Genomic DNA, 17,957 nt, shown 5'->3' on the forward strand with positions numbered 1-17,957 from the left:
AAGTGCAGAAAGACAACAAAAGTATTGGCAGCAGCACATATCTGTATAGTTTTCCACAGACTGACAGCTGGGYCTTAATGGTTTAGGTAACAATGGCTAAACATTCATAGCTGAGGGAGAAATTAAATTGAAATATGTATTTAAAGTGTGGTTGGGTGCTTTAAGGGGAGACTTRTGTTGAAAAGAGCAAAGATGATGCACACAAGTGCTGATGTTTAAGCACTGTGAGTGGGTGAATGGGTGCAAGGAATCTCTTTACAAAGGTTTAAAACACTGCCCCTTCCTTGGGAATTATCAGTGGAGATGCAGTAACTGATTGTGAATGCTTTCCTGTTCTGTTTAAGTACATTAAACTCTTCCCCATGATTTTATTTTAAAGTTCAATRGATTAAAGTGGATGTGTGGTCAGTAGTTATGCCTCACGTGAGGGGTARCAAACTCTTAATCTCTTCCTCTGTCATTTATAACCATGCATTGAAAAGGTCTGACAGCACAGAGTAAGGATACCTTCAATATAATAGCTTCACAWAAAAATAAACCAATATTAAAAATTCTCTATTTAAATAAAATCTACATTACTGCCAGATGTACAGCAACTGTAAACTTCAAGTGTTGTTAGGAATTGTATTTAAAAAGCCATATGGAGGTTTATGGGAATCAGCTGCCAGCAAACAAGTACATATGCTCCCAGTGCTGGTTGCCTCCTGMTTTTTCACTTCTAATCAGGGTGCTGCACCAAATATAATACAAATTTTTTGCTCTAATCTGTAGCTTAAATCCTTACATATCACGGAGCCATAAATATATTTACCTTTTTTCCTGTAGATACCAACTCTTGGATCAAGAGCTGTAAGTCCAAGTCCWGGACTTAGACATTATGTTTTAATAGTGTTTTTGTTCTTACTATTCAAGGTATGCCTGAGAGTGTGCAGGGAGACCAAGGCTGAGCAGTGTTTGAACTCCCCACTCTTTCTCCCTAGGAGTTGTCTGYTGCTCATTATAAAGCACTATTAGTGTATTTTACAGATGGGGTCCATGTTTTCGGGACAGAAACCCTATTGATTTCTGGGCAATTTATGTCTAAAATGGTTGAGGATTTAGTTCAAAATCGATGAGATGTATTCAAATAAATTTGTATCCARCATGCTGGGGAAGGAGCCTTTAAASACAAGGACAAACACTCACCTTTATAGGATAACCTTCAACCTGTGGCACTTGAGAGAGCAGAGATGACAAAACAGCTGTTGCCTGCAATTCCTTGGACCAGCAGTGCTCTTCAGGCATCATCTTGTCTGCATGGATGAATRCTCCCTCTTACCTCTTTTCAGCTGAGGGAGTAGGAGGAGTTTGAGGAAGCACAGAAGAACTTGTACTAKCTCTTAAAGTTTTCCAGTTTTGTTGCCCTATATCACTTTAAATTGAGGCTGCTGTGMGTGTAGGTTATTCTTTTCTTTCTCTTGTTCAGACAGTGCAAAASCAGGTACTCAAGCTGGCATTTCCTTTTGTGGCTACAATAATGCTGAATAAGTAGCAGCACTTACTGTATTCATCTCTGATTCAGGGGAAATTTTCAATCTGTTTTTGTACCCTACATTTTGTAAAACTCAGTTTTCCAAAGATCTTCAAAGAAACAAACAAACAAACAAAAAAGCCCCACCAAAACAACCCTCTACTTTTTAACTTAATGTGAACTGTTAAATGAGCCTTATAAAAACCRTCAGTGAGGCAGAAGAAAGTGAATGCACCAGGAAAAAGAAAGTGTTCTTCCCCTTTTTTTTGATAGGTGAGAGAAAAAAAATTRTTATGAGAAAGGGAGTACTGTAATAACAGAAGTGAAATCCACATTTTCATAGGGTTTAGCCTAGCTAAAATTGTTCTACTGGGAGAAAGTAGCTGTATTATAGACAATATGTTCTAGCCATAGTTTGCTTTGTTGAGCCTTTTATGATCTTGCAATATAAACCTATTTTGTTGCTCAACTTGTCTTTTAAGTAAAAAAAAATGGAAGTGGAAAATGCTACTGTTTAATTTAAATGGGGAAGTCTAATAATCATATGAAGTTTTTAGACTACAATGGAGCAGTTATATCACCTACTCTGCTCCGTGTTATAGAGAATTTTGWGTTTTACTCATTGTATAAAGAGGTAGTGTGGGAACATACTGCAGCTTATTTCAGTGTGAAATGGATTGAAAATGTCTTACAGAAATGCTTTGTTCAAGAGCACAAAGGAAAAATGAAAACTATTCACCCAAAATAAGGTTTAATGAGAAAAGTAAGGCTCTGGGAAATTGAAGTTACTTTTATCCAAATCCATTGTTATATTGTGGGTTTTCCATTCATATTGCTATAACATAAAAATGAATTATTATTGGTAGAATGAAAGGTTTTCCAAGCTATCTGATTTCTCCATATCACTGTCCTAAGGCAGCAGTGAACAGAAATTTTAATTCTACCATTTTGTGGGTTTGTGTGGATGAAGTGTAAGGCAGCTCACACGTTCTTAATGGTTGTGTCTATAAATGATCACCTGGCATTGCAAGTTGTACATGGTTTTTTTTCAATAGCATTAGCATGTGAAAGTGAATCTCTGCAAGCCTTTTTGAAGGTTTAAATCATAAATTTCAACTCAAGTGGTGTGTTTAAATTTGTCCATAATATTCTGCCAGCACCTGGAGTTCCAGGTTATGTGAGTGGTTTTCCAGTTGCAGGAATGATTCCATGTCACAYGTGCAGGATTTAGGAAGGTCAATACATTTAGCTTGCAATACAAAATGATCACTTTAAGAGCCCTTAGGCTCATCAAAACACAAGCCAAAGTGAGGCCTCATCTGCAAAGAGGCTGGCTGTTGTTGAAATTTTACAATCCCAATGCAATTGAATCTGAAAAATTGAGTGRAAATTATTTTTCCTGCCTTAACGTGGCAGAAGGGAATAGAATATAAAGCAACTTGCTAATAATTATGAAMACTTTATTTTAGTGCTTTTAAATATTAAAAAAAAGTTAATAATGCTAGAAAAAAAAAATAAATGGTACTAAAGCCAACACAGTAACTTCTCAGTGCAGTAACATGGCTCTCACAACAGTCCTTAGAGAAAAACTGGAAGCTCATTCGGGACGAAGGTCTTGCTGTGATGGATAAAAAAAGAAGCCTCTTCCTGCCTGAAGATGAGAACCTAMGGGAAAAAGGAGACTGGAGCCAGTTTACCTTATGGCAACAAGGTAAAAACATTTTGTATTTCTTCCCTTACCTCGGTTTCACAATCTCAGATTAACATAGTGTAAGAAGAAGCAGCAGCACAGTATTTTCTAGAACTGTTTTTGTAATCAGTATGTACAGAGGAAAGGAACTGATAAAACAGTGTTTGGGACCCCTGTGACAATGTACAGGGGTTCTTTATTCCAAGCCATGTTGTCCCCAAGTACTTCTGAGAGTCCCTTGAGTATGATAACTGTACCATGAGTGTAGTCCTCTTCTGGCAAGGCTGCCAACATTTTCATGGTAATGCATGGTACAGATCAGTCTGAGGGAGGATGAGGACATGGGAGAAGGCACATCCTCAATACTGTGCTGCCATCTAGGGAGGATCTGTCATTCAGAAAAGGTATGAGCAAAAGAATATGACTTTAATAAACCTGCTGCCCTGCCCCTGAGCTGTGCACTGGAAGGCCCAACTCTTGGAATGACCTTAAATTCTTACAGAACTCTGCATATGAAAGAGTACTACAAAATATTAAAAGCAGTTTATATCAAAATGTRATCTGGTGTTGAAATGGTATGATATTGGTGGCATTTTTAATCTTTTCTTTCTATGTGGCCACATAAGGCACTATACTTTTAAAATAATACTTTTTAAATGGTAGAAAGCCTGGTGTTCACAAATAATGCAAAAGCAAAATGTGCAGGCTGCTGTGGTATTACGACATCAGTCACACAATCTGTAAAATGGAAAAATAATATTTACCTGTCTTTCAGTGTCAGCTCTTTGGCAGTTTTSTTGCTCTTCTTTTCTGCAAAGCAGGAAATGGAAATGTTCATTCACTGCTCTTACCAATGCTCTATCCATTGTTTTCACTAGGAAGAAAAAATGAGAATGCTTGTAAAAGTGTTCCGAAAACATGTGCTTTATTGGAAAGATTCCCTGAAGCTACTGGCTGCAGAAGAGGGCAGGTACATGGCAAACTTCTTCATTTTTGCAAATTCTTAATGCTGGGAGTCTGTGATTTTGAGGAATAGAGGAATATGTATAGAGGAATGCACGATTTTTGTGTATTTAATGATGCCTCAAGCACACGATAAACTTAACAATAAAAATATCCTGTTTGAGCTGTCAGCAAATACCAGGTGAAACATGTTAGCTGAAGCCTTTCTGTGGACTCTTCAGTTGAGCCATTTTACCTTGTGTTCCTGGGAGCTCGTGGTAGGTAACTAGTTACTTGCCATGGATCAATCAATAAGTCATGCCTTACTAAACATCAGCCTGAAGGGACCTGATCTGACTCATAGCCTAACTCTGCTTTGAGCAGGAGGCTGGGTTAGGTCCTTTCTAACCTGATTTTTTTTGTTGGTTTTTTTTTCTGATCTGAACCCAACTTTACATGACCAATTCAGTGAGYCAGATTCTCACTGTGATAAACCTCAGTATGTGTCCACCCCAGCCCGGCTGCATTAGACAGAAGCAGAATCACCTTGTAGAAGCCAAGTACTGCTGCCACACGCCTCTGTCCTGAAAGTAAAGAAGTTTTACATCCATGAGCTGTGGCTGKGGGTGCCAACAAAGTTTGTTTCAAGTGCCTACAATGACTATTCAGCTATCAGTTCACCTCATTTAATCATGCAGGGGRCCTGTGTGGAGCCATACACATGCAGCTGAATGAATGGGCCAACACCGCTGTCGTGTGGTACTGCAGGACAAAAAGTTTACTTTTTTTTCGAAGTTATTGTATTTTGTCTGTTATGACTATGTGAGAATAACCTTCACATGGTAAAACTAGGGATGCAAAAGTTGAAAAGCACCATGCTAGCATAATCCCAATTCAGAGCCATGAGASTATGTGTCCATCTTTTTGACCAGACCTTTGCTTTTGATGTGCAGAGCTATGCTGGATGGCGACTGCTGTGGGAATGAACAGGGCTGTTGTTTCATTGATTGRTTGCAAAGGCTGGTTTTAGTCAATATAACTCATGAAAAGTCATCACACTCAATGTGGCTAACAACAAGAAAACTGTTTTCTGTGGCATCCRTAGCCAAAGTGGATCTGTCCCTGAGAGCAAATTCTCTTTGAAAGCTACTATTTTGTTAATTTCTTGGTGCCTTACATGTTATCASCAGGACATGACTTGCAGAAATGTTGTGTATTTACAGCTGTAGCTGTAGTCATGTTTTGAACATATAAATGTAAAATAATCTGAAAAGTGGTGCTGTTTTACATCCACTATTATGAGATGCCTAGGGCAATTTTAGTTTTATACTAACCATGACTCAAATGCGACTGCTAAATTAAAGTTAAAATATGAGCTGATCCCTATTCACATACAGAAGCAATGGGAACAAATACAAACAGGAAATAAGGAAGTGGTAGATAGTTAGTGACAAAAGTAATCAACTACCTGCTCAGTTCTGCTGAGAGACTGTGTAGAACAATAGGAAGTAGTCATATGATTTAAAATTATAACATTCTTCTTAAAAGTAGCAGTAAACTAAAAGTATCACAGCTAGTTTTAATTCTGGGCATTTCTTACATTGCAACCATAGTACAACTCACTGGTAGTTCAGAACAATTTATCTATAGCCCTTAAGTACAGCACATAATTCACAGACATATCCAGGCTGATCTGCATGRGCAGATAATGTACATACAGTAATCAATCTTCAGTKCTGGTATATTACAGAAATGGTTTATTTCATTTATAAGTAGGCAGACAGGTGCTTGCATTGCATTAGGGTCAGGCATTGCATTGGGGTCTAACACATCACAGTGTGGCAGAGGTTGGGTGGGAGGATCTGTGTTCCCCACAGCCACTGGAGCTTTTCACTCGCTGTCATGAGAAACTGACAGTGAGCTGAAACCTCAGATGGTGAGAATGGCTGAGGCAAGGGGCACACAGAGTCTTCTGCTGGTTTTGTTAACAGTTGGAGAGCAAGCAACACCTTAATCTGTAAGATTTATCAAAGCTACTCTGACCCAGCCAAATGTGCAGATTTCTCAGTTGGAAAGGTGCTTCTCACCACTGTCATGCATTATTCACACTTCCTGTTTTTTGAGTTGTTGTAGAATGAATCAAAGAGGTTGAGGTGAGAAAGGGACATCTGCAGATTACTTAGTCCAACCCCTTGCTCAAAGTGTGATGAATTAGAGCAGGCTGCTCAGGACTGTGTCCAGACAGGTTTCGAATGCCTCTAAGGATAGAGACTCTACAGACTCTCTGGGCAGCCTGTTCCTGTGTACAGTTTAAAAAAAAAGTGTTTTCTTATGCTTAAATGGTATTTCCTGTATTTCAATCTGTGTCCATTGCCTCTTTGCCTGTCACTGGATGTCATTGAGAAGAGCCTGCCTCTGCCTTCTTCACTCCTCCCATCAGGTATTTATATGCAATGATAAGATCCTTCCTTGAACCTTATGTTCAARCACAGTCCCAGCTCCCTCAGCTTTCCCTTGTGTGTTAGATTCTCCATCCCTTAATCCCCTTTGTACCCTTCACCTGCTCCARTGTGTCTGTGTCTCTCTCACAGTCRGTGCCACAGAACTGGGTCCATCATTTAGGGTGTCTCACCAGCTCTGAGGGGAAGGATAACCTCCCTCAGGCTGCTGCCAGAGCTCTCCATAACACAGCCCTGGAAGCTGTGGGTGGCCTTTGCTGCAATGCTGGCTCCTGTTTAACTTGGGCACCAAGTATGAAGACCCCAGAATCTTTCTAGMAAGTTGCTTTCCAGACAGCTGTGCATCAGCCTGTATTGGTGTATGCCTGCCTAGTGCAGAGTTTTACACTTCATTTTGTCAAATATTTTAAGATTTCTATTTCCTTCTTACTCCATCCTGTCAAGGTCTTTATGAAGGGCAGCAAAAAAAAAAAAAAATAGCATATCAGCCACTCCTATTCAATTTTCCATCATCTGCAAACTTGCTRAGGTGAATGCACTCTGTCCCATCTTCTGAGTCACTGTGAAGCTCTTAAACAATTGTGGACCCAGTACTGAGCCCTGGGATGCACCGCTGATGAGTGGCCTTCAGTGGACTTTGTGCCTCTGATTTCAACTTTCTGAGCCTGGCTTAAAGTCCAGGTTTCAATCCACTTCACTGAGACCTGATCTAGATCCTATCTCCTCAGCTGGTCGATTAGGATGTTTATGGCAGACAGTGTTCAAAGTCTTATTAAAGCTGAGAAAAACCAGACACTTCACAATAGAAAGCTGGTAAAGTATAATATCCCTTTCATGAACCCACACTGACTACTCCCAGGCACTTTCTTTTCCTTTGTGTGTTTAAAAATTGTGTCCARGATTACTTGCTCCATCACCTTTCCAAGGATTGAGGTGAGGCTGAGTCAAGAGCTGTTCCTCAGATCATCCCTCTTGCCCTTCTTCAAGATAGGAAAAATATTTCCTTTCTACCAGTTCTTGGGGACTTCTGCTGATAGCCATGACCTTTCAAAGATTGTGTGGATTGTGTGTGAATTCACATCATCCACCTCCCTCAGGCCTCATGGTGGATCCCAACAGGAGCCATGAACCAGGTTGTTGAGTTTGTTTAAATGTTCTCTAATATGATGGTTCTCCACAGAAGAGAATTCTCTTGTGCTCTGGTCTACTCCACTAGATTCAGGTGCCTGGCACTCCTGAAAGTCGGTCGTACCAGTGAAGATTGAGGCAAAGAAGACAGGTAGTGCCTCAGCCTTCTCCATGTCCTTTATCACCAGATATTCTGTCACATTAGTAGCTGGTCATGTTTTCCCTTTTTGTCTGAGGTATGTGTAGGAATCTCTCTTGTTACACCTCAATTCTATCTCCAGATTCAACACCAGGAGAGTTCTGACTTTCCTCACTTCATCCCTGCATGTGCAGAGTGTCTCTAGAATCTTCCTGGGTGACCTGGCCCTGCTTCCACTTCCTGAGTGCTTCCTTTTCGTGTTTCAGTTTTGTCTGGCTTGCCATGCACTGAGTTTGGACAAGATGCTACTTAAAAATCAACCAGCCATCCTAGACCCCTCTGCTCTCATGGGATTTTTCCCAGCAGATCCCTGAATAAGACCAAGCCTGCTCCCCTGAAGCTGTGGGTAGTAATTCTGCTTTTTGGGTAGTAATTCTGCTTTTTGACTTTTTCCATCCTCTCATGGTCTTGAACTCCACCTTCTCCTGGTTGCTCCAGCCCAGGCTGATGGTGACCTCCACAGACATGTCATCTGAGAGGGGCTGACCAGTCCAATGAACATAAGCCTTGTGTCTCCTACTGTCCATCCTTTTAAATCTTTCCATAGGAAAAAAGATACTTTTTTCTGATTGCAGACAAAAGATAATTGTTTTCAGCTTGAAATGTGAGTACTGGTTATTTTAAGTAGAATTAAAACTATATACTTTTACATACAAATACACCCCTGGTTTCACACACACCACAAAACATATGTTTTGTTGTACTCAATTCCTTTAGGATATGAGAGAGAAATTGCTGCTGAAACTCACACAAAAGATGGCATTACACTTTTCACCCATCACCAAGGATGAGACTAAATGAAGTCCAGAACTCCCAGCAGCATGGTTGTGAAGCAGAATGTATTGAAAAAATGTACCTTTCTCTTGTTGCAGATCAAATATTCTATCATGCACCCAGGGACTCATGTCTGGCCCCACACAGGGCCCACCAATTGTCGCCTGAGGATGCATTTGGGCTTGGTGATCCCTAAGGAAGGCTGCAGAATACGGTGTGCCCAAGACAACAGGTATGCTTGCAATGTTTGGTGGTTTTTCCGTTGGTTGGCAGGAGTGGGGAGGTGTTTGCTTGGTTGGTTGACTGTTTTTGGGGTTTGTTTTTTTTTCCACTTTCCTCAAGACTGAGGAAGGGATGGGACTGCATGTAATTAAAAAGAAAACAAACAATGGGTGTTTTGTTGACTAGGATGTGTAACATATTTCACTAAACAGGCAGTTTGCACCCTAACTCATGGTACAAACTTATATACCTACATTTTCACCACTGTGACAGAAAACCATARTACTTCTGGCAGAAGCCTCCATTTTAGCTGATGTTATTTGTTATAATTCAGTTTAAATATTCCAGTTGAAGYTGATCTGAGGATGAAGACATCTATGAAGTTTTTGGCCCAATGAATTACACAGGTGGCAATTTTTTTTTAAGTGGACTTTAAGTGAGATTTCTTACCCATTAGGGAAAAATTATACTGGATTTCAAGTCAGTTTTATCTCTGTTTGCTCAGTCCAAAACCAAAATTAAATGCAATAGCTTATACATTTACAATCAGGGCATATACTCCCCTTAGAAATATGGGAAAATGTGCTAAGTTTTTTGCATTGTATTATAAAACATGGGAAAAAATGTATTAACTATACTGCTTGTTGATTACAGGCCTAATTTGCTGAGACTTAAATGAAATTCTTAAATTTATTAAAAATTCTTAAATGAGACTTAAATGAAATTATGCTTAGTGTCTGTACATATATTTTTGAAAGGTTCTTGTATTGGCTGCAGCTTCTCAGGGCAACAGCTGTTAATTTTGAATTATTTTCAATGTCATAATGGAATTACTGGTAGTAATTTAATTAATTTGATATTGAGAACTGAAATACTACTCCTGTCTTCATGACTGCACTGCACAGCAAAGGGTTTTTTCTCATAACATTTGGAAACAACTACAACAGGAAATTTTTGAGGATAGAAGTATCTCACTGTTAATAACCAAAAATGTTGTTACTATACACTCCTGCCAACATACAGGTTATTTAATTATTTGTCATAGTCAGTATTGCAACCTACACTGCCTACATCTAGGAAGTGATGGACATTTTTTTCCAACATTCCATTCCAATACCCAAAATAAGTTGAATGGAGGGAGAGGTAACCAAGGGCCTTAGAAGACTGATAGAGAGGCACAAAGTCTTTCCACTTTAGGACATTATTGTGACTTCAGATTGTTGATGGCTGAATGTCATTACAATCAGGTGACTGTTCAGTAGACAGTGTGAATGAAGTAGTGGTTTTTCTCTGCTGCCCAGGGAGCAGGTGTCCACAGCTCAGCACCCTTCTTTGTCTTCACCTGGACGGAAGGGATGGTCCTGTGGAGAATGAACTTAACTCCCTCCTTGGTAGCAGCACTCCCTCAAAGTCAAGAGTGGAAAAATGCCTGTTGCTGCAGACAGAGCACAGAGCACGTCAGTGTCCAGGCTCCAGAACCTGGCTCAGCCTTATGCACTGGACACATTCATTTCAAATGTAAAACATTCAAGAGCTGACTCCAACTTAGGCTGGAATGTAACATCAGTTGCTTACAGCAAGAGCTGTACATTCAGAAACAAGTGCAAGATTTTCCTTGTAAGCACTTAAAGTGTGTCTACTGCTGGCAGTGAAAGGTTTTTATATAACCCCTCCCCTATGGCAGAGGAGGTGTGTGAACTTCTGTGAAAGGGAATGGTGCCAGGAGGAAAACCTACCTTGGGTAATTTCCATTCCTTCCCTCCTGGTTCAGAGCAGTGGTGAACTGGTGGTTTCCAGCAGGAGAGCTGGCTGGCATGGGAAGGTTGGCATCTTGCTTTTCTGACCTCCTGTGCCACTGCTGTGTGCATGAGAGAGTGAACAAAAACAGTGAGAATTTTGTGCTTGGTTACCTTTGTGCCACCCAGCCTGGTTGTTTAGAGGAGCAAAGTTACAGTGCAACACATCCTCTGATGGACAGGCAAATCAGCACTGTCTAGAACTGGATTTTACTCCTTCATTTGCAGAAGAGTTTTTTGCAGCTGTCTGAAGTTGGTGTGCCTTGTGGCTGAGGGCCACAAAGATGATCAGAGGGATGGAACATCTCTGCCATGAGGAAAGGCTGAGAGAGCTGGGGTTGTTCGGCTTTGAGAAGGCTCCAGAGAGATCTCATGGTGGTCTTTCTGTACTTAAGGGAGCTTTGAAGAAAGATTGGGACAGTTTTTATCAGATAGGTTGCAACAGGATAAAGGGTAATGGTTTTAAACTAAAAGAGGAAAATTTTGGATTCTATATAAGGAAGAAGTTTARTAGAGAGGGTAGTGAGACACTGGAACAGGTTGCCCATMRAGACAAATAGATGTCACATCACTGGAAACATTCAAGGTCAGACTGGAAAGGTCTCTGAGCAACCTGAGTCCCTGCACATAGAGACTTTTGCCTTTAAAGGTTCCTTTCAACCCAAACTATTCTGTTTCTTGTTCTGTATAGCATTGGTCTTTTTAGGTCACTGGGCTGTTTTGAAGTCCCAGCTCTGTAAAGTGYAGGGTTCAATGCCCAAAAGTGGCATGTAAATAATATCCAATTATCATAATCAAAGATCACTGTCAGGCAAGGTAATCTTACCTTGAAATGAAGGTGAAGTTGCCATTGTGCAGAAGTCGGTCTGGGATCTCACCTTTAACTGGTGGCACTAGAGCTGATCTGGAAAATGGCACGGAAACTACTCCAAAGTGCCTCAGCACMAGAGCAGAAGAATATGGTCCCTGTGTTACCACTGAGAAGTGTTTCTCACACCATCAGGCTTCTAGAAAATGTTTATTTGCATGCTAATGGTGGGGTTTGTAGCCTTTTCAAAAGGGGTTAATAGTTCCTTCAACTTTATGACTTTTTCTTTGTTGTGCAGAGCAGCCGATCCCATTATGATGCAAATGATAGATCCTGGGTTTTAACCTCTGAAGCTGCTTCATCTGGGTGCCTGGGTTTTTATTGTCCTTAACTGAGCTGCACTTTCAGGCTATTTAGAGTAGTTCTTTTCAGGCTTTATTTAATTTTTTTTTAAAAAGAAAGCCACAAAACCAGAAACAAAAAAAACTCAAAAAATCCGCAAACCAGCCTAAAACCCAACTACCCCCCCAACAAGAAAAACAACACCAGTCCTCAATTGCTCCAGACAAAAGCAAAACCAAATCTCCCAATCCTCCCCAAACACCCCCACCAAACACCCATGGCACCCATCCCCCCAAAAAAACCTACCCAAATCTGCCCAAAACCAACCTCCCAAAAAAAAACTTCCCAAAAAAACCCAGAAGAAAACCCCAAAAAAAAAACCAAAAAAAAAAAAAACAAACAAAAAACCAAACCCAAAATACAACCCCAAAGTCTGCTTGAATATTTTTACCACATTATAGCATTGCAAGTGCTTTACTCCCATTGACTTGTATAAAACCAATGTAACTGTAGTGTGGTACCAATAACWCGGGGTCTATGTGACATAAAACATTTTTGTTACCAGATAACTGATGTGGTAGCAAAAAGCCTCACATGATCAAAGCTGAAACCTGCAAAAGGCTGSTTATCTGGGCCTTTAAGGCTGATGTCCTTATGCGAGTGTGATTTTTTTTTTTACTATGTATGCTTTTGGTTGTCTACTCTTGCTTAAATTATGTTTCGATGATTATTACAATTGATCCAATTTCAATTTCTCTTCAGAACATTAACACACAACCCCATCAATTTTGTGGTTAGTTTTTCCTTTTGTTGAATTAAAAATAGAGATGAATTGGAAGTATGAATCTAGTTTTCACCCTGTTTTTTAAAAAAGAAAATAGTTTTCTCTGTAAATGAACACAGCTGAATGAGCTTAAGCAATATTGCATTTCCATCTGTGATGGCAAGGCCTTTGTTTCTTTACCATTGTTACTGTTCATAGTGCTTAATTCCCTCTGAAGGCATCCATCCTCTTGGATTGCTTCAACTCCTGAGAGATCCTGCTACAAACCTTGAGTATGTGTTCATAGTAAAGTGGTTTTAGGAAGAAATGTTTCTTTGACCATTGTTGACTTGGCTGCTATTCATCCAGTCTCACCTGGAGGTGTAGAATCAGGCGTTAAACTTCTTTTCTAAATAATGAATCCAGGTCTCAGGAGGCTGGAGAAGCTGCCAGCTGAAACTTGATGATGTTCAACAAAGGAAATGCAAAGCCCTGCAGCTGATARCAGATAAACACCTTGCAGCTGTAGCAGCTGGGAGATGACTGCATAGAAAGCAACTTTGTAGGAAAGGGCTTAAGGATCCTAGGGGCCACGATGAACATGATTTATAATCTTTTTATTGATGGAGTCTAGCTGTGTACTGGACTGTGTCAGTAAATTTGTAGGAAACGGTTTGAACAGTACAATTTTTTCCTCTCTCTTCTGCACTCAAGACACTGCCTGTAGAGTACTGTGTTCAGTTTGGGACACTTTAGTACCAAAAAGTCACTGATAAACTAGAGGGACTCCAGTGGAGGATGAATAAGATGCAGACTGGAACATGCAATACCTTAGGAGAAGCTCAACAAACTGGTTTGGAGTCTGAAAACCAAAAGGCTGAAGAGCAGCTTGGTTACTGTCATCAGCTACTAATTGGTGACTGTGACAAAGACAGAGCCAGGCTCTTTTCAGAGAGGTACCATTATARAATGAGAGGTAAAGAACACAAGTGACAGTGAAGGAACTTCCATCTAGGTAGAAGGGATTTTTCACAGTGAGATTGATAAAACACAAGAAGAGATGTTAGAATGCTCATGGTTGCTGTTATCTCAGGTTTTCACAAGTGAATTTTTGAACATTTCATCTAACCTCAAAGTTGAATCTAATTTTGCAGTCCTTCTATGAGCAGAGGTTTGGACCATATCACCTTCCAGAGGCATTGTTCTGGTTTTTAGAGAAAGAAAATTGAGTCAATGTAATTTCTTTTTGAGGCGTATGGCCATATTACAGGTCTTTTCCCTCAGTTTCCATCACTTATGTAYATCACTAAAGTGTCTGATTAGAAATGAAGAAAAGTGGATTATTACACCATTATTATATTGACTYCCTGCTTAATGGACTCAATTTGTTAAAAGTATAATAAATAATATRCATATAAATTTCTGAATGTATTTGTGGGCATAACTGCAGAATGAGGGGAAAGGATCCCTCAGTAATATGAAGGTCTATTAGATTGACCTTTCTGTAGTTTATTTAAGGCTCCCGTACACCAATCTCTCTATATTAAACAGTGAAATCTTGACTATGGAATCTGTACTGTTTAAATCTTTCTTGTATGTCAAAGAGCATCTTCAGAGCTGATCCATAGCTTACCTGCTCCATGGCGCTTCAAATACTACACTGAAGTATGTTCTTTTTTGTTTCACAGAGCCTGGGAAGAAGGGAAAGTTCTTATTTTTGATGACTCTTTTGAGCACGAAGTGTGGCAGGATGCTGACAGTTATCGCCTGATATTCATYGTGGATGTGTGGCACCCGGAGTTAACAGCTCAGCAGAGACGTACCCTTCCTGCTATTTAGGGGTTTTCTTCTGAWGTGTGGAACAGAGGAGCATTAACTCCTTTGGAGTATGAAAACAGGATTAATTTATCCAGCGTACAAAGTATACAAGCATTCTAAGGGTAAGAAAATACAGGGATGACATTCTACAGAGTGGACTTGGTTTAAAAAAAAAAGAAAAAAAWWRRAAAAAAAAAAGAAGCCATGTTTTATTTCATACTGGTACAGCACTGATGTATATTGTTTTTCTGGCTGCAAGTCTGAAAACACAAGTCTTGTCAGTGAAAAAGCAATAGTTCTGGGTTTTCAAACTGAGGAATGTGCAGATGTTTTTGCCATGCCTGTGTTTTCTTTGCAAAACCAGTCGGTCAGTCACTTGCTTGACTGTGTTCAAGCATTAGATTTATGATTCTACATCTAGGGAACACTTCTTGGGCTTCTGTCTGGGAAGCAACAYGTAAGATATTTGCAAACATATGCACACAATTGACTTTGAAAATCAGTATACAGTTATAATGTTAGCTGCTTTAGGCATAGAATGTGTCTCTATGTTATCACCATAGATAATGTGAATGGATTATGTGTGTTTTGTACTTTTTCTACCTGAGTAACTGTATTTTTCTAGCTTAATTATGAACAAATCTTCTTTAATTAACCACTATATTTTAGAAAAGGTGATACATATATATATATACAAGTGTGTCTCTAGCTATCAGCAGAAGGAAAACACTGTATATGAACAAATTTCATTTTTGCCAAGTGTGGCCTTCATTTGCCTTCCTGGAAATGCAAACAGAAACTTGCATAATAGCTGCCTAGTGAAGCTTTATTCTTCTAAAACAAAATAGTTCTCTTACTTAGCAGGTGACCTTCAGTTTGATAATGTGATTTTGGAAAATGTTGAACAAATCTGACATTTGCAGGCTCAGATCTTAAACTGCTTGACAGTTTTTAGGATTATATGGTGAGCTGCTGTTTCTCCTAACATTGCAAAAGCTTCTGTTGTGATACCCTTCTACCCAACAAGGGTCTGGGGCACCTCCTTGCAGGAGCTTCTCTTTGGCTGCCCTTGGGTGGTCATTCAGCAGAAAAAAAATACATGAAGAATTTCTGGTGCTTTGGGCAGAAGGACAAGGTCTTGCTTGGCTTCCTGCCAGAATGCAGAGCTGACAAAGAGCTTCAGATTATTGACTCATATTAACTTCCACTGCCAGCATCCTACAGAGTGCTAGAAAAATCCTCTAATTGACTTAATGGTGTTTCCCTTGTCTTGAGATGTGTGACATAATGCTGAAGTAGTCTGATCCCTGCACAGTTTACAGGGTGCTCTGTMTTTGCCATACAGCATTTACTGTATGGTAAGAAGGCCTATTTTCAAGAAAGAAAACTAATTGGGTGTTTAAGCAGTTGGCAGATCTTTTGGGTCTGTACCATTTAAAGGGAGATGGAGGGTGCAGGACCCTCCACAATGAACTTCTAAGAACACTAACAGGAGACAGGGAGCAGAGAGGGTGCTGCTGATGGTTCTGGCTGTTACCTGCAGCATCAGCTGGGTGTGGATGGGTGTGCTGGGATGCTCTGGGCATCACGGCTGAGGGTTCTGAGGGACAAACACTAAGCAAGGAGACATTGAGGTCACTCAGTCTCTGCAGCTTTAACTTTGTTGTCCAAAAGACAAGGAACAGTTTTTATGTGTGTGGTACTCAGTGGTTTATTACTGCAGAGTCTACATTGGGGCATTGAAGTATCGTGACCTGAATGTCACATTTGCTGAAGCAAAATGCAGACAAGTGCRTTGCATTCCCATAAACTGAATACTTTTCACATTTTGTATTTTACTAGGTAATTAAATCTTGTAATGCCATATGACACATGGTGATTGCRCCATAAATTAGTGTAACCAGTTTCTGGAGGTGTGCACTTTAATTTCCTTTTTTGAATATTAAACTGATAAACCTTCTCTTACCAAGAGTCACTTTTAGACAGCTAAGATAATTAGGTTTTAAGGTATTGTCTGTATCAAAAATAATCATGAAACTATATACAATGTACAAGAAAGTAACAGTTCTCAGTTAATAATAATGAAAAAMTGTAAAGATTTATAAGTTTCACACTTTGAAGAATAAAAAAGTAATTTTGGAGATCATRTGGAGAATCATGCAAAACTGGAAATAAGGTACTTGTTTTTGTAGGAGTAAAAGAGTAAAAATGGTCTTTTAATCTCCTCTTAGCTGTTGTGTCAGAGGCTGTACTTTATATATTTGTGAAGTGATCAAGCAGTACAAATTATAAGGTCTTTTGTAATTCTCTAAAATAAAGACATAGTTTGTAAAGAAAAAATCCAGAATGTTTTATACAAAACTGATGATTTATGAATATTTTTATTAATGTTGCATTTTAGTTTCTATAGCTCAGTCTAAATGCTAAAGGAGTGGTAAAAGCTTTGGAGCTTTATTTGTGAAAAYCCATGCCGTCCTTCAGATTGTTCCTTTGAAGACTCATATTTTATCTTTTCCAGTTGCAATTGGCAAATAGATAAAATTGGCAAATGGATAAAAGTAATCTCCCCAAGATGTGTGTGTGCCAGAGTAGCATTGTTTATTAGATTGTATAATGATACATTGGCCATTTAAAAATCTTAAGTGCCTCAAATGAGACAAGGTGTTCCTGCAACACTGAAGTGAATATATTCTATTCTATGAGAGTGGGTAATTTTGTTAGGTGCAGTTCCTGGATTAGCTCTATACATGGGGAGGGTGTATAGAGCAGAAATTATGCAGTGAGTTACTGACATGTTATTTTAGGTATTTCTCTTTGCCAACTGGTGTTTTGTCTTGAAAAAGCTTTTCAACAGTGAAAATGCCAAGGGAAGAAGTGAATAGAAGTGTTTTCTTTAATGGAGATCCATTTCAATTTGGTGGGTTTTTTTGTTAGATTTATTTACAGAAGGAAATGACACAAGGGCAATATAGTTTGTAACACAGTGTGTACTCATGACAATGCTAGGAGATGTGTTCCACCCTGCCTGTGGTTACCTTGCTTTCTCAGAGTCTGTGCAAGAGCCTATGGTTAAATGCAGGCTTCATGCAGTTATATATAGGGCATCATATGGATTTATTCATATCACAGTTTAAGAAAATAAATAATTTAATCCTTTGCAAGGTTTGAACCTCAAGGACTAGATTTCAGGGGTATTTGCCCTTCTTGGRCAGATCAAGACCCGCTTTAATGAACTGTGATTGTAACAGATCATCACAAAGATTCAATGGCAGTGGGGGTAAATGTATTAACAGAGAAAAATCACAAACCAAAGTATTTCTTCCTTAATGCTGCAGTATAATAGCAAATGTCTGTCCTTTTTTGTTGCTTTGGGTTTTTACTTTCTGCTTTAAGCACATTCTCTTTGACAAATCCAAATGCCTTTGTGTCTCCGTGAGCCCAGGGAAGGAGCTGCTACCAGGACTTGACATCCTTGTTTTCTGTAATAGGTGTTGATGAGGTTAGGG

The 17,957-nt window shown here is 39.4% G+C and overlaps 1 protein-coding gene across 6 annotated transcripts in view; it reads left to right on the forward strand.

The window, feature by feature from the left end:
• Nucleotides 1-14,629, forward strand: part of ASPH (aspartate beta-hydroxylase) — a 106,896-nt gene extending 92,267 nt beyond the window's left edge. For all 6 annotated transcript variants that reach the window (XM_057384311.1, XM_057384312.1, XM_057384317.1 and 3 more), the window contains 4 exons: nucleotides 3,086-3,221; nucleotides 4,079-4,170; nucleotides 8,801-8,934; nucleotides 14,322-14,629. In XM_057384311.1, the coding sequence (XP_057240294.1) occupies nucleotides 3,086-3,221; nucleotides 4,079-4,170; nucleotides 8,801-8,934; nucleotides 14,322-14,472 (513 nt within the window). In that variant the 3' untranslated portion in view covers nucleotides 14,473-14,629. The remainder of the gene's footprint in view (nucleotides 1-3,085; nucleotides 3,222-4,078; nucleotides 4,171-8,800; nucleotides 8,935-14,321) is intronic.
• The last annotated feature ends 3,328 nt before the right edge of the window (nucleotides 14,630-17,957 follow it).

The sequence above is a fragment of the Malurus melanocephalus genome, unplaced genomic scaffold, assembly GCF_030028575.1.
Source record: "Malurus melanocephalus ecotype Western Australia unplaced genomic scaffold, MMel_1.1 scaffold_698, whole genome shotgun sequence".
NCBI lineage: Eukaryota > Metazoa > Chordata > Aves > Passeriformes > Maluridae > Malurus > Malurus melanocephalus.